This window comes from Pristis pectinata, chromosome 32 (assembly GCF_009764475.1).
Source record: "Pristis pectinata isolate sPriPec2 chromosome 32, sPriPec2.1.pri, whole genome shotgun sequence".
Taxonomy (NCBI): Eukaryota; Metazoa; Chordata; class Chondrichthyes; order Rhinopristiformes; family Pristidae; genus Pristis; species Pristis pectinata.
This window is the reverse complement of record NC_067436.1, coordinates 11,393,720-11,418,891: the sequence shown is the minus strand read 5'-3', so window position 1 is coordinate 11,418,891 and position 25,172 is coordinate 11,393,720. Positions and strand designations below refer to the sequence as shown.

The following is a 25,172-nucleotide window of genomic DNA, read 5'->3' as shown; positions in this document are numbered from 1 at the left end:
CAAAGTGATCAAGGTTGATATTCAAGGAAATTTAACTTTTAGAAGAAATGAGCAAAATAAAACAGCAGATGGGATGCCCCTGCTATTAAACAATGGGGTAAAAGTTCAGAGAGGAGTGGTTCTGCCTTTTTAATTCAAACACTTGTAACTCATATCCTTCAGCAAAGCCATCTCATTTGTCTTATTCATGTCATAAGTTCCCACATGGACCACATCAACTGGATCTTTCCCCTCCCATTCCAAATTCCTCTCCAGCCCTAGAGATGTGTTCCTAATCCTGGCCAAACAGACATTACAGCCTTTGAGATTTGTACTTGAAGCTGTAGGGAACAGCATCTTATTTCCCCTAATTATACTCCCTATATGTTATTTTTACTCCCCCTGCTTGAGTGCCCCCCTGTATCAGTTTGCTTTCATCTGAACTGCAGTTTTTGCTCTCATCCAGACAAGCTGTAAGAACCTCATAGCAGTTAGAAGTGTTGCTTTAAAAAATTAAACTGGGGAAGTATTTTCTGTATTGTGAGTGATGCCAGAGCTGATGCATTTATTCTCAAGTTGTCATTTACAACTAATGAAGGTTAATTATTAATCCTAGAATGATGGTGAATGAAAGTACTGCCTTTGGTCCAAAAGAGACTGGCTGCTGATGAAAATTAGGCTGTGCTTGAAGAGGTGAAAATGGTGGGAAAAAAACTGAACTGAAACATCAATTTTATCTGATATCTATAATGCTACATGAACTGTAACAAATAATATATGCTAAAAAGTGCATTACAATTGTAGCATATGCAGTGTCTGCACCAGGTTAATTATTCTTGGTAAGTGCATCTTCTGATTTAGTTCAGGTGCCTGTCAAACTGATAAAGTTCTTGCTAAAAACAACAAATTCAATCCCAGCTTCAACCTCAAACACTCCACTCTGTGTTGAGAAATTCATGATCTGTCATGGCTAATAGCTTTCAAAGTAACTCCTAGGCACTTCCATTTAACTTCAAGTGTCAAAACCAACAGTTGTGCGTGATTTCAATAGTTGATTTTCCAAATCAAGTCATAATATATAATGAAACTTTCAGATTAACATAATAAATTACCTGTGGTTGTTTCCTCCAGAATAGTTGTGCCTAATAAAACTAATTGAAGAATTTATGCATATGTACAGCTTTCCTATCAATATGGGAAAATATACAAGGCAGTTCATTTTGAGATAGACAATTTGCACAACCAGTTAGATGAGAAACATTTGATTTTTAGAGTATGAGGGAAATCCCACTAATTGAATGAATGAGACTACTTTTTACATTAGAGGTATTATTGGATTATTACAGTCAAGGAAACAATCTGACAGCCACATAATCTTACTACGGAGAGCTCAGTTGCACATAATATTTCAGTCTAGTGGGTAAGGGTACCAGTTCCCTTACTTTGAAGACTGAAGTACCAGCATGAGAAACAGAAGTAGGAATAGACCATACAGCACTGGAAACTTGCTCCATTATTCTAAAAAAAATCATGGCTGATGAGATCTTGGCCTTGAGTCCTACTTTTCTGTCTGTTCTCATAAACTTTTGATTTTCCCTCCAAGTCCAGTAGAAGTATTTAAGAACATAAGAAATAACAGCAAGGAGAGGCTGTGTGGCTCCTTGTGCCTTCTCCAAGAATCGGTATCATGACTGATCTTTTACTTAGCACCACTTTCCTACATGAAGCTCATTTGATTTTCTTGGTATCTAAAAATCTGTCTCGAATACACTCTGACTGAACCTCCACAGACCTCTTGGGTGGAGAATTCCAAAGATTCACTCATTTCTAGGGTCTCCGTCCCAAATAGCCAGTCCTTCATTTTGAAACTGTGACCTCTGGTTCAAGATACAGGGTTTGAAAGTCAATTTATGCCACATTCACTGGTTCCTCATCATTTTAATAGATTTGTCAAATGTGATTTCCATGTTAACTCCACCCAATCCTATTTTTTTTTAAGTGCCTTATTACCACTTCATTAATAGATTCCAGCTTTTTCCCTACTGATGTCAAGCTAACTAACTATCTTTCTTTGTTTTCTCTCTTCCCCCTTAAATAATGGGGCAACATTTGCCACTATCCAATCTGTTGGAACTGTTTGCGGTTAGGAATTTTAAATGATGACAAACAATGCATGCACATCTTGAAAGCCAATTCCTTCAAAACCCTAGGATGCAGGTTATAATTTCCTGAGGATTTAGTCTTTCAGACTCATTCACTTCAGTATTATTTAATAATACTTATTTCCTTGTCCACTGAAGGTCTGTAGTTCTCTACTCTTTCTGGGAGGTTTTTCTGAGTCTTCCATAAAGAGTGGCACAAAATATCTGTTTAACTTTGAGAGAAAGGGGTTAGATCGTCTTAGGTGTGGTTTAAAGGTTGGCACAACATGGTGGGCCGAAGGGCCTGTATTGTGCTGTATGGTTCTAATTTTTCTGTCAATTCATTATTCCCAATATACCCTTTCCTCTCTGTCAGGGATCCACATTAACTTTTGATAATCTTTACCTATTATTTCTATAGAAGCTCTTGTAATCTGTTTTGATGTTTTTTGCAAGCTTACTTGCTAGCCTCGGTCCTTTGCTGAATTTCAATTTTTTTTCTAATCCTTTAGCTTATTTTTGCAACGTTATACACCATTATCGTTGGTCTAATGCTTTAAATTCACTTGCTAGACACTTTGCCTGATGGATTTTTTTGCCTTAAAGGATATAAATATTGATGGTAAACTATATCCATTGCTTATTTTCTGACGTATCTTTTATTGTAGTTTTGAAAACTACCAATTCCTGCCTCATGCTTTCATAGATTGGTTTATTCAGATCTGAGGTCCTAGTTTCCAATTGAACCAAATCAGCTTCAATGTACAATTCATATAATGATCAGTATTCCCTAAAGGCAACTTAATTACCAAATCATCAATTAACCCTTTCTCACTGCACAATACTAGACTTAAAATATGCTCTTCCCCTGTAGATAACCATCCCTCATGTACTGTACTTCACAAATTCATCTTCAGCGCTATTACTGTTCATTTGGTTTGACAAGTCAATATGTAGATTAAATCACCTGGTTATTATATTACCCTTATTACATCTCTAGTATGCTGATTTATACCATTACTTGCTTTACTAGTACTGCTTGGGGGCGTATATACAACTTCCACCAATCTCTTCTGAGCCATGCAAACCACATATACAGTTTGATTTTCTGAGCAATGATCTTATCTCTTGACTACCTCTTATCTCATTCTTTAATGTCAGGGCTGCCCCACCTCCTTTTCCATTTTGCCTGTCTCTACTCACGAGTTACCTGGAATATTTAAAACCCGACCTTGGACATTTTGTTATAGCTACTGGGTAGCTTTTAATATATCTATCTTGTCATGAACGCTGCATGCATTCAGATAAGGAGCTTTTGAATTTTTTTGTTTTTACCATTTTCCCTGCTCTGACTCCAACTGACTCGGGCTATCATTTCCAAGCTGGCACCCCTGCATATTGTTTTGTCCTTTCTCTTCAACTTCTTAAGTTTAGCCTCACTAGGACCATATCCCCCATTTCCAATTTTTATTTTGATGGCATGTTTGGTATGCTAGTTATAGGATTCTGTACCCAGACTGATTTGAGTAAAGTTGGTCCCAATAGAAGATCTCCCTCTTATGCTGGTACCTTATAAATTGAAACCATTTTCTCCCACCAGTCTTTGAGCCAGTTCTCTGATTTATCCTCTGCAGTTTTGCATATGGCTCAGATAGTAATCCAGTGAATATCACCTTTGTAGTTTCTTCTTTATAATTTGGACTGTAATTGTTTGTATTTCTTCAGCAGAGATTCCTACCTTGTCTAGACTGTGTCAGTGGTTTCCATATGGACCTTAACAACTGGATCTTGCCATCAAGTTCAGATGAAAATCATAAATCACTCACACTTTGCCCTACTGATGAACTGAATGTGGCTATGTGGTAGCTATATAGTTTGATACTACTTCTTTTGCACTTTTAGTATATCTTTTCTACATTTATGAATATGTAAACAAGGTTTGGCAATTTACCTGAGTAACAGTTCCACATCTTTTTACATAAAATGAAGATTTTCTATAAGAGAACAAATTTCATTAAGTTAAACCCCTTTCTACCGCATTCACAAGGGGGCATCCATTTTCTTATGCTTCCACATTTATGGAAGATAATGGGGAAAATCGTCATGAAACTTAATTTTGTACATTGGCTAATACTAATAGATGTAACTTCTTAAAACCTATGACTTGTATTCCCATGATAGTTTAACATGCAAATACACAGTGTGTTGGAACTGTTAAACCACAAAGCCCGTCTCTGAATTTGACCCTGTTTGCAAGTGACATTTGGAGCCTAAGCTGGCTTCAGTGTTGCTAACTGGTGAGGTGTGTTGGGGGGGAGGGGGGATAAGAGAAAGGGGTTGGGGTGGGAGGGAGTTGGGGAGAAAGGGTGTTGGGGGGGGGGAGGCGAGGTGGTGGAGACATAGCTGACTTTCCCATTAACAACTTAGCCCTGTTAGAAAATGCATATGTGACACTGAAAATAAGATTTAGGAGTTAAGTTGTGCTCCGTGATAAAAGCCTGGTGACGTTCACTTGTCCAAAACAATAACCTTTTATTTAGTTCTTTTATAACAGGAAAATGACCTAAGGTGCTGCACAAACATTATCAAACAGAATTTGATGACAGGTCACGTGTAGAGATTCTAGGACAGAAGTCCAAAAGTTTGGTTTAAAAAGGATTTGAGACTAGTCTTAAAGAAGAAAAGAAGGCAAAGTTTATGGAAAAAATTCTAGAGCTTGGCTTCTTGAAAGTTCCAAGACTTTGCCAGGAATGCTGAGTGTTTACATTCAGGGGTAATCATGAAGCTAAAGTTGGAAGAGAGTTGTAGGCAGGTAGAAGTTACAGAAACTTAAGACCATGGAGGGAATAATATAAATGAGTTGCTGACACTCATGAAACAACATCTAACATTACAACATCAGAATTTGTTGAACAAGGATGTCATCTGGGCCTTCTGGCCTGCTTTGCCATTCATCAAGATTTTAGCTGATTTACCTCAGCTTTACTTTCTTGCACATTTTCCCTATATCCCTTGGTTCCCTTAATATCCAAAAACCTTACCAATCTCTTGTTGTGATTGAACTCATTAATTGAATCTTGGATAGGGAACTCCAAAGATTCAGCATCCTCTGACTGAAGAAATATCTACTTATCCAAATCCTAAATGGCTTACTCCTAATTCTGAGATTGTGACACCAGCGGAGATATCTTCCCTGCTTCCACGTCATTGAGTCCTGTCTAAAATGTTGTACATTTCAACGAGATCACTTCTTATTCTTCAGGGCTGTTCAATCTCACTTTGTGTGGAAAATCTGCCATCCAAGAAAACACTCTGAAGAATTTTTGCACTTCTTACCAAAACTGTACATAATACTTGAGTCTAGGTCTCACCAAGTCCTAGTACAATAGCAGAAAGGGTTCTTTAGTTCTGAACTCAAACCTTCTTAAGACATTATGTGTCTTAGCAAAAAATTATCATTATAAAAGAAGGAGACTAAAAGTTGTCGTTTTTAAAAAAAACATCTACTCAAGTGGAGTTCTTGAGCGTTTAGTTATGAGATACTGTTACATGAGAAAGTTAATTAACAAGTAAACTCAAACTATTCTCAGGTTATGTTAAGATGACAGTGTTATGGGGCAGGGAAAAAAAAGTCAAGACCCAAAGCAATTAGTTGAAATTCTTACCCTTTAATAATTCACTGGGTAGCCATCATGATGGAAAAATGCTTTCACTGATGAATTAATCTTTTGTTCACTGGTTTATTTCAATCTATGTGGATAATATAAGGTTGGTTACTCTAGCATAGTAGAGTTTTAATGCAGCTATGGGTTTTTGTGCAGAAAATATAGCATGCTTTAGAATATCAGAACAAAGCTAATAAGTCCAAAACAAAAGCAAAAAAAAATACACCAGATATTGGATATGTGAAACTGCATTTGAAATGAAAACTCTCGAGCAACATCTGCAGAGGGAACAGGCAAGTAACAGTTTGAGTGGTGGGAGGGTGGTCCTTTGTCTTCAGTATGCTGTTCTGTTGAAGAAAAATCAATGTGCCTTTTTAATGTTTATTGACAATTTTCTTGAAGCTAAGGCTTCAAGGCATTCATTGTTACCTTATGAATGCACGTGTTCCTTTTATACTGGATACTAAATGGATTAAGCGAGGGTGTTATGTGCGTGAACAACAATGAATATTACTGTAAAGCAAGTAATTTTGAGAACGTGTTTGTCTTTTAGTTTAGAAGTCACTTGCGTGTACATCAAGTATGGTCAAATACAGCAGTACATAATAGCAAGGCTTTATGACAATAAGGTAATGAGTAGATAATCTTTTTTAATGATACTGGTTGAGATATTAACCAGGAAAGAATACCTCTTCTTGAATGGTTCCTTACGAGAGGCCAGATAAAGTCTTGGTTTAACATTTCTTTTGAAATGCAACTTCTCCAATTGTACAGCACCACCTCAGGACTGCACTGAAGTGTCACCATTGATCGTGATTAAGTCTTTGGAGCACAGCTCGAGCAACCAGCCTTTCTGACTCAGATGTATTAGTAATCGGCCATAACTGGCACATTTTATGACAGCTCAGTAGCGGAAAAGGAGACCTGATAAGTATAAAGCCAAATGCACATCAGCAACTTGATTTAATGAGAGACAGTGACAGTAAGAGAACTGGTGTACTGCTGGAAAGGAAAATCGGTATGTGGCAAAAGGAAGTAGATAAGTTGGCTGATATATATCATAATCCTGTATTTAGTGTTTGAAATGTCTTAGTCCTACACTATTTACTTGAAAAGGATTATGCTGCTCTGACAATAAGTATATTGCTTTTAATCCAGAACAGATCATCAAAATCATGAGCTACTTGTTATCAGGTGTTTATCAATTATTGTTTTCCTCGGTCTGAGTCAGAGTTGGGGAACTGGGGAATATAAAAACATTAATGGCATGTAGCTCCTTTAAGTAAAATATGACAAGACACATCACAGAGCCTAATTGGAAAAGAATGAAATAGTGAGCCAGCAGGAGAATTAAGGTAGGTGACCAAAGGCCTGATGGCCTTTGATTAAAGACAATCATAAATGAGGAGAGAAAATTGAGGTTTGTGGTCAGAATTTCCAGAATTTGAGGCCAAGAACCTAAATGCACTGCCACCATTGATTTTAGATAAGGCCTTTTTCATGTTCTGACATCTGAGGATGGTAATGGGGCCAGGAAAATGAGTTGTATATGAAACTGCACTGAAACTAGTTGGTATAACATTTGCACTACCATTAATACAGAATCATTAAGAGCTTATTTAATAGCATTCTCACCTGAGTGTCTAAATTAGAGGCTCTGTTTATTGCAAGAGACAACCTTTATGTGACAACTTGACGAGTTCACTTCCATTGATGAGTTCACTTCCACTACCTGTAAATGGAGTTAAAAATGGAGCAAATTACAAAGTTAGATGCAGCAAATGAGCCTTAGGTTTCCTGCTAGTTTAGGGGTGTTGAGCAGCATTTCGGGGGTGTTTTTGCTGTATTTTTCTGTGATGTATCTTAGAGAGTGGTATTAAGATGACCAGCCCTCAAGTATTTTATTGCTGATTGAACATGAGAAAAGGAAATAGGAGTAAGAAAATCTGGTCCCTCGAGCCTGTATTCAATAAATCATGATTGATCTGATCACTGGCCTGATCTCCATAACCCAGTTATCCCCAGTCATCCAATAATCTATCAACCTCAACCTTGAAAATGCCTGTTGACTGCATCCACAGCTTTTTAGGGTATAGAGTTGCACAGATTCACAATTCTCAAAGAGAAGAACTTCCTCCTCATCTCAGTCTTAAATGGGTAACCCCTCTTCCCAGGACTGTCCCCTAGTTCTGGACTGTCCCCAGGAAACATCCTCTTAGCATCTATCCTGTCAAGCCCCCACAGAATCTTTTAAGTTTCAGTGAGCACACTCCCCATTCTGCATAATATTTTCTCAGAAGACAGTCTGTCATTTTGGAAATCAATCTAATGTGCCTTCTCTGTTCTCTTACCAAGGTGGGTAAAATGAGATCAAAACTTTACAGGATGGTCCAGGTTCAGTCTTGCCAAAATCCTGTAAACTTACAGCAAGATCTCTTCTTTTCCTCTTGCAGTAAAGGCCAGCGTTCTTTTTGCTTTCCTAATTACTTGATATGGCAAAATCTCTGTTTCTTGTATGAGGAAAGATTGTACCCCAGGGTAGGATTTGATCTCCTTTCTGGATCATCAGTCCAGGTTCGCAGATTGATTGCAGTGTCATCCTACTTGTGTTTTCCATATTTCTGTTTGACATAGAAGGAATCTGTTCAACCCATCAGGTCTATGCCAGCTCCCAGAGCAACTTTGTCAGTTCCATTCCCTCACTTACTGTCCCATTACATATTCTTTCTCATATTACAATTAATACCTGCCGATTAGGAGTAATTTTCAGTGCTCAATTAACCTGCCAACCTGCGTGTCTTTGGGATGTGGGAGGAAACCAGAGCACCTGGGGGAAACTCGCGCAATCACGAGAACACGCAAACTCCACACAGGAAGCACTGGAGGTCAATTGAAACCGAGTCACTGGAGTTGAGAGACATCTACACGATCTTAATACCACTTTACTATAACACTGCACCATCCGACATTGGAACTAATTGCTATTACTGATCACTGTAAAATTGTACCAGATTCTCAAACATGGCTTCACTTACTTGTATGGAACCAAATTCTGGAAATGGAATTCAAAACCAGCCTCCCCTACATTGACTTCTATCACAAAAACCAGCCTCCATTTCAATGACTCTGTCTACACTTCCTGCTGCTTCAGGAAAGTAGCTAACATAATCAAAGACTCCTCCCACCCTAGTCACTCTCTCTTCTCCCCCTTCCATCAAGCAGAAGATACAAAAGCTTGAAAACACACACCACCAGACTCAAGGACAGCATTCCCTCTGTCATAAGACTCTTCAACAGACCTTTTGTGCACTAAAGATGAACTCTTGATCTCTCAATCTGCCTCATCATGGCCCTTGCACTTTATTTGTCTAACCACACTGCACTTTCTCTGTAACTGTAACACTATATTCTGAATTCTGTTATTGCTTTTCCTTTTGTCCTACCTCAATGTGCTTATGTCTGGAATGATCTGTCTGGATGACATGCAAATAAAAGTTTTTCACTGTGTCTCAGTACATGTGACAATAATAAACAGACATTTGAACAGGCAGGGAATAGAGGGATATGGACTATGTGCAGACAAGTGGGATCAGTTTAAATTGGCATCATGGTCAGCACAGGCATGGTGGGCTGAAGGGCCTGTTCCTGTGCCATACTGTTCTATGTTCTCATGTAAGTGACAGAATCAAAGGGGAATTGATGGGCATTTGAGAGAGAATAAAATGCAGGGCTACAGGGAAATAAGTGGAGGGTTAATGGGACTCATGGGATTGCACTGCTGGGACCCAGAATGGACCTGATGGGCCAGCTGGCCTCCTGTGTTGTAATGAGTAATGTAAGATCCTGATTAACTGAAATGGCTGAATAAATCACTCGGATTAGGCGTAGATCAGCACAGTGAGAAAGGATAATAAATGCCAGCTTTGTTAGTAACATCCACATCTATGGATAAATAAAATGTCAGATCACACTGTGACCAGGTTCGGTTGCACAGACTGAGTACCCTGCCTACTACCTTACATTTGAAGAATAGCTACTGCAGTGAAATTATCATGCAGTCATGCCTGCCGAGTAGTTAATATTTTCAGATGAGAAAACATGGAAAAAGTTAGCTGTAGAAAATGTATGGTCAAATTTTTTAAGTATTATTATACCTTTTTGATTGAAGTAATGCTTTGACTCTTAAGCAGTCTTTGCTCTGTGAGACATGATAGTCAAGCAGTTCTGAAATGTGTAAGAGATTTGCAATTATGCACTCGGAGCAGGGATAATCATTTCCTGTATCATTGTGAATTTTTTTTAAATTGCCTCATGTATGATCTTGATGACAGTTCCAGAAATTCAAATATCGATAACTTAAGTAAACAAATGGTATTTAATAGATTTCACGTATATAGCAGTCTTTTGCTATTACACATCGCACCTTACAAAGTTCCTTCTTTGAAAACAGAAATTGCTGTAACATAATAAAGTCATACATTTATTATGGCAATGGAAATGCAGAGATGACTACCAGTATGTTCCTCTTATGCCCTCTGCTGTGTAGAGATATAATCTACATCAGTAACTTTTTTTCACCAAGTGCAAAATGAGAACAAGTCAGGGGAAGACTATTTTGTACTTTAGCACTTTACGCATCTTTCAAGTCATTAATCATCTTGGGCATGCCTAATTATTGAATCACTTGCCTCATGAATTTTGAGATGCTAAAAATGATAGAGGCATTTGATAAGATAGACAGGTACTAACTGTTCCTTCTGGAGGAATAATTTGGAATTTAAAAAAAGCATAACAACTTTAGAATTGGGCCATTTATGAGAAGCTATTTTATATGAAAAGGGTAGTGTTAATCTAGGACTTCCTCCCATAAGATATTGTGGATGCATTAAAATTTCATTAATTTTGGTTGAGTAAGGAATTGGTATACGGATCGGCCATGCTTTAATTCAGTAGCCTGGTCTCGTTCTTTCAACCAATGGTTAAAAACTCAACCTTTTCAAGCTAGGCTTATCTTAGTTTAAACAAAAGCCAGAGTGACTTGCATTTATATAATGATTTTCATGTCCATTTCATTACATCCTTGACAATGGATGAAGTACTTGTCACACTTTACAATAGGAATAGTGGCAGACAATGTATGCACAGCAAGTTCCCATAAACAGCAATCTAATAATGACTAGATAATCTGTTTTTACTAATGTTGATAGAAGAGCAAGTATTGACTAGAACACCAGTGATAACAGAACAACTTTTCGAATTGTGCCTAGGATCTTTCACATCCACCTGAGGAAAGATAGGTTCTTGGTTTAGTGTCTCAACCGAAAGGTGGTACTTCCCTCAGTGTTAACCCAGACTTTTATGCTTTTAATTTAATGATGTGTTGCCTACTGAGGGACTTGCTAAAGGAAATTTCACAATATTACTTCAAATTATATTCGAGGACAAAAGGGCACAGATTCTCATAATTAAAGGAATGTTATACCAACAGCAACAGTTCTTCTCAGAAGTGGACACCTGGAATGAATTGCCAGCTGGAGTGATGGAGGCAAACCCCTGGAAGAAGTAAATAGAGACAACAAAGGGAAACTCTCGGCTTGTTGCAGCTGGATAAGCTGAAATGGGTCAATTGGCCTTCCTCAACTGTAATTATCTTGTCATCTTTGATAAATTGCGGTGGTGGATAATTATTCTATTGCTATTGGTTGAAATCGTTCAAATGTAACATTTGGAAAAAGGGGTAACATAAACCGTCATAAATGTAAATGAATGTGACTTGATATTCTGAGTACAAAATGAGAGACAAATGAAATAGCACTTAGAAATAAATTTATAGATGGTGTCTTTGTCATGTCTGTATGGTGATGATTTTATTGAAGCACAATGGTTTGTACAGGATGGAATCTCAATTTCAAGCATGCTGTTTTTTGTTGGAACCAAACTGCAGAAATCTTTCAAATTTGCTAAGTCCTGAAAAAATGCACGGAAAGGAAACCATATTATTAATAAAGTGTAAAGTTGAAAGAAGTAATTTTAAAAAAAATTCTGCAATAGATACAACCAAATAGACCTATAATATGGTCAGTGGCCAGAAAATAAGTGAACATATCCTTCCGATGTTTGGTTTTGGTAAGTGGTATACACAGTACTTTGTTTAGTGATTTAGTAAGAAATACTAGCATATTATGAGTTGATAATAATGGTGAAATTTTGCAATTCAGATAAATAATCTGTATTTGTATCCCAGTACTATATTTAAGTACAGAAATTCATTATTTCTATCTGTCAATCCATGTTGCTATTTTAACAAAGTTTGTGCATAATATTTCATAAATGTGCAGAAAATTTTCCAGAATTTAATTTCTTAGTTTTGCACTTGAGAAGCAGAATGAGATGAAGTCTAGTTCTGTGATTGGAAAGTCTGTGCTATGCTGCAAAGCTTACCTGTTGTAGGATCCTCTGTAGGTCACCTCTATACAAGCTGGAACACCTCGGGCGAATAAGAGAGATACATCATTCTACTGACTGCTGCTGGCCTGTGTATCCAGAGCACAGTGGAGAAGTTCATTTATCCGCTTTATCAGCCCTTTCAAAATGCCAGATGCATTGTGCAACCAGGCAGCACCTTGATGTACAATAACGTGACAAAATTCAGAATTGCATCTTGACTGGTTGAAAACTTTCTTACCCCTTCCACTTCGGAACTACAGTCATTCGGGTGACATTTGAATGTCGCAGAGACAATCCAGTTGGGGATATAGGGCACTGATGAGTTCTTTTGCAACTACTGTTGACCAAATATTGAGTGGGTCAGTGGTTCTATTGATAAGTTTTTGTTAAAATGAAACAGCAAATGGCACCAATGTGTTAAACGGTAGCCCTCTGATTTTATTTTTTAATGTGTGGATTTAGAACTATTGAGATGAGTGGTTAATTTCAAATATTGAAAAGAAATACATTTTACTAATTTAATATTCTATTTTTATGAAGAAATGTATTAACATTTGCTTTTATGTATAAGAATTTAAAACACGAGTCTGTTGCCAGTGCTACTACTGGATCTAATTCAGTCTTGCTCCTTGAAGTCCTTTTATAGATTAGTTTTTTGAATAATTGTCTTGTCCCATTGCGTAACATGTTGACACCTCATAGCCTTATGTAAAGTACATATCCCTACATCAAAGAAAACTTCCCTAATATTGTAGTCATAATCCATAATTGTTTATAATTGATTTAGAAGTGTCCTGATTTTTTTTCCACTGTTTACCCGTCAGAGATTTGATTGTTTCAATTTCTTAACAATCTCTAAGCCAGTAATTTAAAAATGGCACTCTTCCTTCAATTTTGTTCCTACTATTTTTAATATTCTCCTTGTATCTAAAATCACTCTTGTAATGGGGTGTTCAGTTATATGTAACAAAACTCCAGTTAATAATCTAACCCAATAGAATGTGCTATCTGTTATCATTTGTTTCTTTATTTAAAAATCCCATGGATAAGTTTGCAGGATTTATTGGTCTAAGGCCTTCCAGCTACACTGTCGCCTTTTCAAAGGTATACATATCTACCAAGAGATCCCAACCCTATCTAAATTGTGGACCCTGGAATTAATCACTGGTGTCAACAAAAAAAAGACCGGTGTATCTTCCTTTTGTGCTTTCATTACCTCTATTTATAAATGTGGATCCTGAAAGCTTTTTCTGAATGAATTCACTATGGTACAAAGGCAAATTCCTATCCCTCAGACATTGATTCAGTTGGATTTCCTTTATGACAATTCAAGTTTCATGGTAACCACACATCGATTGAGCTGAGCTCCATCATACTTTCTGATTTTTGAACTCTGTACTCTGGCTTTGTGTTTCAGTACACTTCTGCAACTTGGGTGTTTATCCTTGCTGGGCTGAGTGCCTTCAAAGACATTTCATGTAGAACTAGTTGAGAGAGGAGACTTGTATCCCTAACCAGGATTGCATTCAAAGTATTATTCTGGTTTACTGTTGCACAGAGATCCACCTGAACACTGCCTGTTTTTTTATTCAGGAAGGATTTTCTCTAATTGAAGCTCACAAGTGGTGGAAGGCGGTACGTAGAGCGGATTGTGTGCTCTTTGGATCTAAAGTTAAGGTAAGAAATAGTAGCATTTTATTTTCAGGACTGGGACAAGGATTTGTTCTACCCGAGTATTTTGTTTAATTTTTAATCTTTAGTTTTCAGCTACTGGTAGGATACCAAATTGACTTCAATGGAACTGAGAATCAGAAGTGAGATACAACCTGTATACACTTTGTGTATTCGTAATTGGTTCATTATTGTCACATGTATCAAGATACAGTGATAAGCTTTGTTTTGCATGCCATCCAGGCAGATCATTCCAAGCATAAGTACATCAAGGTAGTACAAAAGGGAAAACAATAACAGAATGGAGAATATAGTGTTACGGTTACAGAGAAAGTACATTGGAGATTGACAAATAAGGTGGAAGGGCCATGACGAGGTAGATTGTGAGATCAAGAATTCACCTTTATCGTACAAAAGCTCCGTTCAAGAGTCTTATAATAGCGGGATAGAAACTGTCCTTGACCCAGGTGATACAAGTTTTCAAGTCTTTTATCTTCTGCCTGATGGAAGGGAGGAGAAGAGAGAATGACTAGGGTGGGAGGGGTTTTGATTATGTTGGCTGCTTTCCCAAGGCAGTGGGAAATGTAGAAAGAGTCAATGGAGAGGAGACCGGTTTTCTGGATAGACTGGGCTGTGTTCACAACTCTCTGCAATTTCTTGTAGTTTTGGGCAGAGCAGTTACCGTACCAAGCTGTGATGCATCTGGATAGGATGCTTTCTGTGGTGCATCTGTAAAAATTGGTGAGGATCATCAGGGACATGCAGAATTTTCTTAGCCTTCTGAGGAAGTAGAGGCACTGGTGTGCTTTCTTGACCATAGCATCTACGTGGTTGGACCAGAACAAATTGTTAATGATATTTACAACAAGGAACTTGAAGTTCTAAACCATCTCCACCTCGGCACCATTGATACAGACAGGAGCGTGTAGTCCACCCTGTTTCCTGAAGTCAGTGACCAGCTCTTTTGTTTTGCTGACATTGAGGGAAAGGTTGTTGTCTTAACACCATGCTGTCAGACTCTCAAGGATGAATTGCTACCCCATTGTTTCTTTCTAGCATTCCATGCTTCAATGGAAATCGTCCCAGTTTTTGAAGTTCCCCCTCATAATCAGTTTACCCTCCCCAGTATCATCTTGTCAAAAATAATTGTTTATAACATCTTTGCACAGCTGACAAGTAAATAGTATCAATGTGGCAGAGAAATTAAAAACTTAATGAGGAATTAAAGCAATTTGAGAGTTCATGCTGTGAAATCATGCTGTGATACCTAAGAATAGAAGTTTACAAAAGACCATGCCTTTTCAATCTACAAACCTTGTAGAATCTAAATACATTTGATTCTGAGAAGTTTTGACAGTTCACATAGAGTAAGTCAGAATTATTCTATTCAGTAAAACTGAAAATTGGAAAAGGCACATTTGTAATCTGCTTTTGTTTCCTCCTCCTCTCACAGAATGAAAGCCGTATGTTTCGAGTGCAGTTCAGTGGTGATTCACATGAACAAGCTCTGGAGCACTGCTCTAACTGCGTGCAAAAACTACTTCTCTATATAGATGTACAAAATCCTGAGGGAACGAATGTGAATCGAGCTCTATTGTTGAGCCAACCAGCTAACAACAACCAGTCTGGAAGTCTGGAGGTAGGATAAAAGAGGTGGAGTAACACCTGCTACCTAGCCCCAGTTTACTTTGATGCAATTTATTGTAAAGTCCTAATCTGAGACTTGTATTAGAGTGTGTAACAGTGTAATGTCGACATGCTATCAGAATATTCAAGATCTTCCCTCTTGATAACATGAATGCCTTGTACCTGTGAAATCTCATGCACCACTGACAAGCAACTTATCTGCAAGTGGTGTTACAGAGTAGGCTGCATTAAAAGCTGCACAGTGTGAGAAGCATCACTATTTGTGCTGGTGTTTGTGAGCAAGCCCAGCTGTCATGTTCTTAAGCCTCTTCTTAAGTTACACCTTAACAGAAATATGGCATTGCTAGAAATCCTTTACAAGCTATTTATCAGCCCCTTCTCTTTTCATGCAGAGAGTAAAACAGTGATGGTAAGAACTGTGGAGGTTATTCCCACTACTTAATGTACATTACATATATAGTTTTTCTTTCAGTGAAGTTGTCTGAAATAATTAGTCGGCTGCAAAACTGAAGTCAAGGGACACATGGAGACCTCTTCAATGGCTAGAGTGAGATCTGCCACACAGGAAATTAGTTGTTATTGGAAACCAGCTATCACAGCACCAACACACCACTGCAGGAATTCCTCAGGGAACAATAGCTGCTTCGTTAATGGCCTCCTGTCATAAGGTCACTTTTGGTCTGTTTGTTGACACTTTGACAGTTGGCTCCATTCACAGCTTCCTTTGATAATGAAGCAACCCATGTCGCCCTACAACAGGATCTGGATAATATCCAGACGTTAGCTGAAAAGTAACAGGTAATATTTCCAGCACACAAGTGACAAATAATGATCAGCTTGAACAAGAGAAAGCCCAGCCACATTTTCTTCCTTCAATTGTGCCACCAACGGCATCAATTTCTCTGCTATCCTTAACATAGCAAAACAGACCAAAATGCTGTACAGCAAAAATATCGGATAACATTTAATATTGACCTGTCAGGGTGATATTAGGGCATAATCGGTCAGACACCAGTACAGATGAAAAAAATATGGATAGAATGTTATGGAGGAAATTCTCAGACAAGGCTTTAGAAGCAAAAACTTGGTTCTTTACTACGTTGCTTTAACTTGTGGTATAAGAACTAAGCTTGTGGATACTCAAGAGCCCCAGTTTGGGCAAGGAGGAGAATATAGAAAAGTTGGGAGTGGTAGATCTGAAATCAAGAATGAGAATTTTAAAATTACAGGCTTGGATACCATATCAGTCATCAGAGGTGGAAGTAGGCATGAATAAAAATTGGGCAGTGTAGTTTTGGCTATTTTGAAGTTTGCAGAAGATGTGGAGGGCAGTCAAAAATGCATTGGAAGAGTCAAATTTGAGGTAACAAAAGCATGATTAAGAGTTTTGATAATGGATGAACTTGGGCAGTGTGAATTAGATGCAAATAAGAATTCTTTGTGATGGTGTGGGTATATGGTCTGAAGCTTATTCCAAGGTCAGATACAAAAAGCAAGGTTGGAAGCAACCTGATACAAATCCAGAAAGTTAGGAGGGAAAGGGATACATTTCATGGCTCGGGAGTGGTGAGGTTCAAACAATAGCTTCATTTTTCTAAATATTTAAAGAAATTTCTATACTGGGTATTGAACAAGCAATATGGAAGTTTAGAGACAGTGGATAGATCAAGAGAATTGGTAGTGAGGTACGGGTTTATCTCATTACCATACATGTGGAAACAGTGTTTTCTATTGATGTTGCGAAAGGGCAGCACATGAAGGGGCCATAGTGATGTGTAGGAAATGTAATAATCATTGCTGGTGGTTTTCTTACAAGGGATAAATAATAATGGGGTAGGCTTTTGCAAACCCATGACCTGAATTAGTCTAAAATAAACATTTGACCAATGTTCAAATTTCTTTTAGACTTAGTAGTAAACAATATGCAGTAGAGTAGCAGTTAGCGTAACGCTATTACAGCGCCAGTGACCCGGGTTCAATTCCTGCCGCTGTCTGTAAGGAGTTTGTACGTCCTCCCCGTACCTACGTGGGTTACCTCCCACATTCCAAAGACGTACGGGTTAGGAAGTTGTGGGCATGCTATGTTGGCACCGGAAGCGTGGCGACACTTGCAGGCTGCCCCCAGAACACTCTACGCAAAAGATGCATTTCACTGTGTGTTTCGACGTACATGTGACTAATAAAGATATCTTCTAAATTCAGGTATAGGATACCAGATCAGCTCATTGAGTGACAAAAGTGGCTCAGGGGTTAAGTTCCCTTACAGTTTACATAGTTCCACAGTATCTTTTTTGTGCTCATTTTCCTTCCTCCAGTAGGGATGAGGTTTTATTTTTAACATGCCAGTTGATAGCACGTAGGTATGTTAGAAGGTTGTGGATTTAAGTCATGGTCCAGATTGCCACAAAATCTAGGGTGTAACTCGTAATACTGTGCCACACTGCAAGAGTTGCCGTCTTTAAGATGAAACATTAGACTAAGGCTCTGCCTTCACTCTCTTGTGGATGTAAATAATCCATAACACTATTTTGAAGAAAAGCTGCAGAGCTCTTCCTGATGCTCTGGTCAGTGAATTATCAATAAAAGCCAAGGTTCAACCAATTATTTTATTCACGTCACATAATATCAAGAAATAGCTGAGACCCCTAGGGGCATCAAAGGCTATGAGACTGGGCATCAAAGGCTATGGGACTGGGCAACGTTGTGTAGTACATTGTGTATTCCAGAATGAGCTGTGCCTCTAGCCAAGTTATTCCAGTACAGTTACAATGCTGGCATTGGCTCAACAATATGGAAGATTGCCCTGGTATGTCTTGTTGACAAAAAGCAGGACCTATCCTTTCAGTCTAATTACCGCCCACTGAGTCTACACTCAGTCATTAGTAAAAATGATGGAAGACATGCTTGGCAGAACTACCAAGTGGCATCTGCTAAACGGATGCCCAATTTGCATTTTGTCCAGACTGTTCGGCTCCAAACATCAACCAACCTGCTGATTTTGGAGGTTTGATTTTGGTGAGATGAAGTTGAATGACTACACCTGATTTCAAGGCAGCATTTGACTCCGTAAGACATTAAGCTCTGGTAAAAATGAAGTCAACAGGCATGAAGGGGAGATAGACCCCTATAAAAAGGAAGATGGTTATAGTCTTAGTCAATTGTGCTAGTTCCAGGATATTATCGCAGGAGTCCTACAGGGCAGTGGCTTAGGCCTAACTATCTTCAGCTGCTCTATCAATGACCTTCCTTCCATTACAGTGTCAGAAGTGGAGATGTTAGCTGAAGATTCCACAATGTTCAACTCCAGTCCCAACTCAGTAAATGAAGCAGTCTATGTCTACATGCAATAAGATGTAGGCGACTTTCAGGCATAGGCACATAAATGATAAGTAACATTCATGCCACAAAACTCCTAGGAAATGACTATTTCAAATAAGAGGGTCTAACCATCTACTCTGGCCTTACTGTCACCATCAACCACCTGGGGGGTTGACCAGAAATTCAACTCGCCACATAAATATTGTGACTTTGGATCAGATAAGTGAGTAGTGATCCTGTGGTGAGTGATTCACAGGCATTCCTAAGCATTCCTAACTACAAGGCACAAGTCACTCTCCACTTGCCTGGACGAGTGCAATTCCAACAGTCAAGAAGCTTGATGTCATCTGAATACAGAAGCTTGCTTGATTGGCTCCCCATCCACTACCCCTAAATATTCATTTCCTTCACATCCAGCATACTGTGGCTGCAGTGTGTACCATCTACAAAATTCACTGCGATTACTCTCACAGGTGATTCTGACAGTACCTCCAAACCAAGAAAGACAAGGACAGCAAGTACGCGCATCCCTTGCTCATTCCCTCCGAGTTGCACTCCATCGTGACTTGCAAATGTGTTGCGATTCCTTCATTATTGCTGGGTCTAAATCCTTGAGCTTATTCTCCCACAGCACTGTGGGAGTACCTTCACCAAAAGACTGGTGGCTCAAAATGAGGGTCTCATCACCAAGCATAATTTGGAATAAGCAGTTACCCTTACCAGTCCTGCTCAGATCCTCAAAAATAAATAAATGAAGAAAGATTTTAGTTTATCTACTAATTATTGCATTGCTATTTATGGAACCTTTGTGTAAATTGGTTGTTCTTTTTTTATTGACAGGCACATGGCACAGAGGAAGGGCAAACAGTAACACAAAGCACCCTGTCTGAGGCTAGGATGTCAATAAAACAACTAGCAAAGGTAGGTAAAAATAATCAGGTTTATGTCTATTACCTTTTAACTTGAATCAGGGTAAATTATTTTAGAGAATCAACCTTGCTACTTCTGAGTGAAGTTAGGTTAAATTTTGAATAGATTTTTAGACAACCTCATTCAGATTTGAAAACTTCCCTGTATTTGGCTTATTGAAAGCATCTGCAGCATGTGTGCAAATTGTCACCTGTCTGCCCAGCAACACTGATTTCACTTTAGCACATTGGCCTAGAAAATCTAGTGTCCTCTCAATAGGGTTTGCAGGAGGAGACTCGCATCATGTGCCAAGGCTTTTGGTGCAACTGGGTATTTGAAAATGTGCCAAGTGGTAATCTGTTCTTTGCCCAAGGCAGGGTTCCAGTGTGGGGTGTGGTGAAAAGGTGATGGTTGTCAGGTTAACTGGCATGCATAGGTCTATGCTGTGGCTGGGGTATGTGAAAGTTGGGGGAAGGTTGTTCCAATCCCAGTATTGATGAATGGACAGTGGAAGACAAGGGGCTGGGTTTTCAATGGATCATTATGTTAGTACTGGGAATAGATGTTGAGGTTGAGCAGAAGGTCCAAGTGTCTGGGGAAGAGGAGGTAGTCTAGTGATGGGAGGGTAAGATGGTAAATTGGAGTCGGGAAATCTGTGCAGTACCATGAACGAGAGGTTTATGAAGGTGCAAAACAAGTAACTGGAAGGAGCTTCCAGTGTACTGTTGCATTTGTTAGTGTTTATCAGTCGTTGTTGCTAAGGAACATGATCCAAGTCCTGTCAAAGCTCCAAAAGGAGCCTTGCAAAGGAAAAGCCATTGCCTTTTTTCTATAAAAAACTGAAAAACCAATTACACAACTGAACTTGGCATTTTAGCTGATCCCGAGGAGCTGAAAACTCACCACATAAAGGCAAATCTGTTTGCTTTCTTTAGTTATTTCTTGTACAATTTCATAATCCACTATTTCATATTTTCCTCCTTTGAGGTTTATAAAGGATTTTTTAATGTAGTTTTAAAGTGTGTCTACAATTACGAAAGCATAGGCGGAGTAACTAGAAAGGACTCTTAAAAAGATTGCAGATATCTGAAATCTGCTGGAAGATGCTGCAGGTCAGGCAGCATCCGAGGAAAGAGAAACAGTTGACACTTCACGTCAAGGACTCTTCATCAGAACTGCCTGATCTACTGAGTTTTTCCAGCCTTTTATGTTTTTATTTTAAATAGGAAGGACCACCTCCTCCTTGTCAGTAGGGTTAATAAACAGGGAGCATCATTCTTGGGTGATAGTCAAGAGGGGAGTAAAGAAATATAAAATCATCCAAAGGATGTTGGGCATCTTGAATTCACTGACTGAAGCCATTACCTCATTTAAAAAGTATGTGAATAAACACTAGAAATGATATAATCTACAATGAGACCCGGAAAATGGGATTGGTCGTAATTGCTCTTATTTGGGGCAACATGTAAACAATGATTCCACCAATGTTTTTTGTTTGGGATCTATGTCTATCCTAAGCTTGCTGATAAACAACTAATGAAAAGATGGCCAATAACTAGGAGAAAAAGGGAAAGCATAGACAGCTCTGGTCAAGAACGGAAAGGCATAGTTTCTGCTTGTATTCTCTTTCATGTAGCCACAAAGCAAATTTAATTCTGCAGCATCATTACTTATTGTCTGTTTTTCTACTTTGTGATTGTGTTGAAAGAGTTGAGATGTGACAACTTACTTGAGAAATTTTGAAGATTTATTTGGTATTAATAGCATTCTTTATCAGATCTTGCATTAACCTTACCAAAACTATGACTTCTACCTGGAATAGCATCAGAATTATGTGACAAAGCTCACCCCATGAAGACAATGTTACTCTTTCAGTTTGCCCCTCTCCGGGAGAAAGTGGACTCACTGCTATGTTCTTAAAGCTGGTTATCTCCTGCAGATCACGTCTCACTCAGGGCAGTGACATCTATGTCAAGGCACCTGAGTTCCCGAACTATTGTAGCAGAGTGATGTTCAGGTTTGTTGCTACTGGGGCTGTCCGAGAGGGCCCTGATGTTCCAAGTCCATATTGTGTTCTGTGCATGGTTTCTTTTAACACAGGTTAACTTGCATATTTACTTCACCATGGGCTTATCAGAGTGAGACCTTGCTCCACTGGCAAGGAGTCCAGGGCAAATGGAAACCAGCCTTTGCTGCATAGAAGATTAGTGCTCAAATGTAGGTTGTAATCCATGTAGCTGCCTCTCAGCATGTAGTCACACTCAGACATAAATACGCACTTGGGACTGACATGTACACCCCTGCTCACTGCCTCCTCCTTGCTTCCCTCCATTGCCTATCTTCCCCTTGACCCCTCTCACCCTTATTCCTCCCAGTCCCCATTTTCTTTTTGAGTGTCACCCTTGACTCCCACTCCGGGCACATCTACTCAAGCACCCAGCCACATGTTGGCTGCCCAAACCTCTGGGTTCCCAATCCTGGTTGTCCTCCAGCCTCTCTGCTTGCCACAAATTTTCCAACACTGGTTCTGCCATTTACTGAGAGGGAATAGTGCTGTTGGTGCAGATGCTGAGATGAAAGCAGGCTATGCATGTGGTAAATCATTGATTTTGAATTTGATTTATTATTGTCACATGTACCAAGGTACAGTGAAAAGCCATCCATACAAATCATTTCAAAACATAAGTATATTGAGGTAGTATATGGGAAAAGCAATAACAGAATGCAGAATATAGTGTTACAGTCAGAGAAAAAGTGCAGTGCAGGTACACAATAAGATGCCAGGGCATTGATGAGGTAGATTGTGAGGTCAGGAGTTCATCTTTAAAGTACAAGATGTCTGCTCAAAAGTCTTATAACGGCAGGATAGAAGCTGTCCTTGAGCCTGGTAGTGCATGTTTCCAAGCTTTTGTATCTTCTGTCCAATGGAAGGGGGGAGAAGAGAAAATGTCTGGGGTGGGGAGGTTCTCTGATTATGCTGGCTGCTTTTCCGAGGCAGCGTGAAGTAAAGACGAGTCCATGGAGGGGAGGCTGGTTTTCATGATGGACTGAGCTGTGTCCGCAACTCTCTGCAATTTCTTGCAGTCTTCGGCAGAGCAGTTGCCGTACCAAGCTGTGATGCATCCGGGTAGGATGCTTTCAATGGTGCATCTATAAAAATCGGTGAGAGGCAATGGGGACATGCCAAATTTCCTTAGCCTTCTGAGGAAGTAGAGGTGCTAGGTGGTATCTTGGCCATAGCATCTACATGGTTGGACCAGGACAGGCTATTGGTGATGTTTACAGCTAGGAACTTGAGGCTCTTAACCATCTCCACCTCAGCTGCATTGATACATGGGCACGTCCTTCGCCCTGCTTCAATGACCAACTGTTTTGTTTTGCTGACATTGGGGGAAAGGTTGTTGTCCTGACACCATGCCATTAGGCTCTCTATCTCCTTCCTGTACTCCAACTTGTCATTATTTGAGATCAGGCTCACTAAAGTGGTGTAAATGGAGTTAGAATCTGACCACGTAGTTGTGAGTGTATAGGGAATAAAGTAGGGGGCTGAGGGCGCAGCCTTGCAGGGCACCAGTGTTGAGGATAATTGTGGCAGAGGTGTTGCTGCCTATCCTTGCTGATCGCAATCTGTTAGTCAGGAGGTCAAGGATTCGGTTGTAAAGGGAGGTGCTAAGTGCTAGTTTTTAAACAAACCATAAGAATTCAAACCTGTAGTGGACATAAACATTGTGCTGTGTCTTAAATTTTCTAGTCCAGCGTTCAAGTGTGGAGAATGTCCTCTAGACACTATACATGACATTAGAACCTGTTAACCATGTACAATGGACACCAGAATGAGTTCTAACTATGTCTTCTAACACTATACAGTATATGTTCTAACACCCGAGTTCTGAGTCTGATGAAGGATCTTCAACCTAAAACGTTAACTTGTTTCTCCTACAGGTGTTGCTTGACTGGCTGAGTTCTTCCAGCATTTGCTTTTTGAAATCTTTTGAATAGATGTTACGATAATTGACGTCACGACTCATTACTTTGCTATTCAACATTAATAACTTCGGCATAATGTCACGGCTTTATTTATGAAATACGTTCATCCATAATCAAAAATGATAGAACTTCCTCCTGACTGTTGTGCTAATAAGTATGGTACACTCAAAGGTAAATGCAAGCAAGTTAACATTGCTCTGCCAGAAACCACCTTAAGTCACAACAGCCTCGTTATAGAAAAAGGCTTTTAGAATGCTGATGATTGATTGATTGATTTTTACCAGAGTGCACAGTAGGTGGTGTTGGTCTTCAATCTTGCACTGCTGCATTTGTAAAGATCAGTCCTTCTGAGATGCAGATTCAGTCAGAACATTTATTTTTATTGCTTGGATTGAAGCCTGTTATTTAGCAACGATAAAGCGTAACTGACACAACTAACATACAGTAACTCAGTACTGGAGGAAATCTACCTGGGTTTTATGTTATTTGTACTGAATACAATGAATTTTTTTTATTCTATTATTCTGGAGAAAAAATAATGAGAATGTGTTCTTTTTATGTGAGGTGTCATTATCAATAAACATCAGAAAAATTAAAGAGTTAATCTTTCTTGAGTTATCTTTATACTTTACTAATTTGATATAGTTAGTATTCTAATAGGCAAGCAGGAGAGATTTAGTTTAATTTGGCATCGTGTTTGACGCAGGCATCGTGTTCAGCACAGATGTTGTGGGCCAAAGGGCCTGTTCCTATGCTGTATTGTTCTATGTTAATAAAAGTTCTACATTGAAGCTTGAGAAATCAATTCATTTTCAGGTGTTTATACACATTAAAATGGGTTCAGTTTTATAACTTGGATTTTTGCTTTTCCCCACAGTCTATCCTAGGAGATAAATCTAATCTGCCATTGGCCTATCAGCAGTCAGCATTGAACACTGAAGAGTTGGCTCCTTTCTTGAAACTCTGTCTTATGGATCAGGGCTTCCCAGCATTTGTGGAACAAGTGGAACGGGAACTTAAAAAGCTGATGGAAGAATGACTGCAGTTTGACTTGTCTTCCACTGCTTCTGCATAAGAGAATTGCTAGAAGTTGCATTAGTTTTCATTAATTCTTTCCATGTTGGCTTTCTTCTCCTCAACACATTGAATCTCTTTATTTTAGCCTTTCTATTCTAGATTATTTATTAGCTTGCTGGTGACTTCAAACATTTTCACTAGCAAACGAGGTTTAAGTGATCATTCATTTTATTATCTCAAATCCAATGACTTTATCAAATGATTAAAATTTTGAGGAAATTCTTATGGAATGTGTCTTCACATTAATTAGTGGAGTATATTTAATGCTTCTATTGAGAAGTAGTACTAAACTGAGAGGTAGAGATCTAAAACAATGTGGCATGAAGTTACA

At 38.9% G+C, this 25,172-nt stretch overlaps 1 protein-coding gene across 1 annotated transcript in view; it reads left to right on the top strand.

Annotated features, from left to right (window-relative positions):
* rec114 (REC114 meiotic recombination protein) overlaps window positions 1-24,953 on the top strand; it is a 33,204-nt gene extending 8,251 nt beyond the window's left edge. Inside the window, exons 3-6 of the mRNA XM_052042379.1 lie at window positions 13,826-13,909; window positions 15,357-15,542; window positions 19,709-19,789; window positions 24,642-24,953. Coding sequence (XP_051898339.1) covers window positions 13,826-13,909; window positions 15,357-15,542; window positions 19,709-19,789; window positions 24,642-24,803 — 513 coding nt within the window. The 3' untranslated portion in view covers window positions 24,804-24,953. The remainder of the gene's footprint in view (window positions 1-13,825; window positions 13,910-15,356; window positions 15,543-19,708; window positions 19,790-24,641) is intronic.
* The last annotated feature ends 219 nt before the right edge of the window (window positions 24,954-25,172 follow it).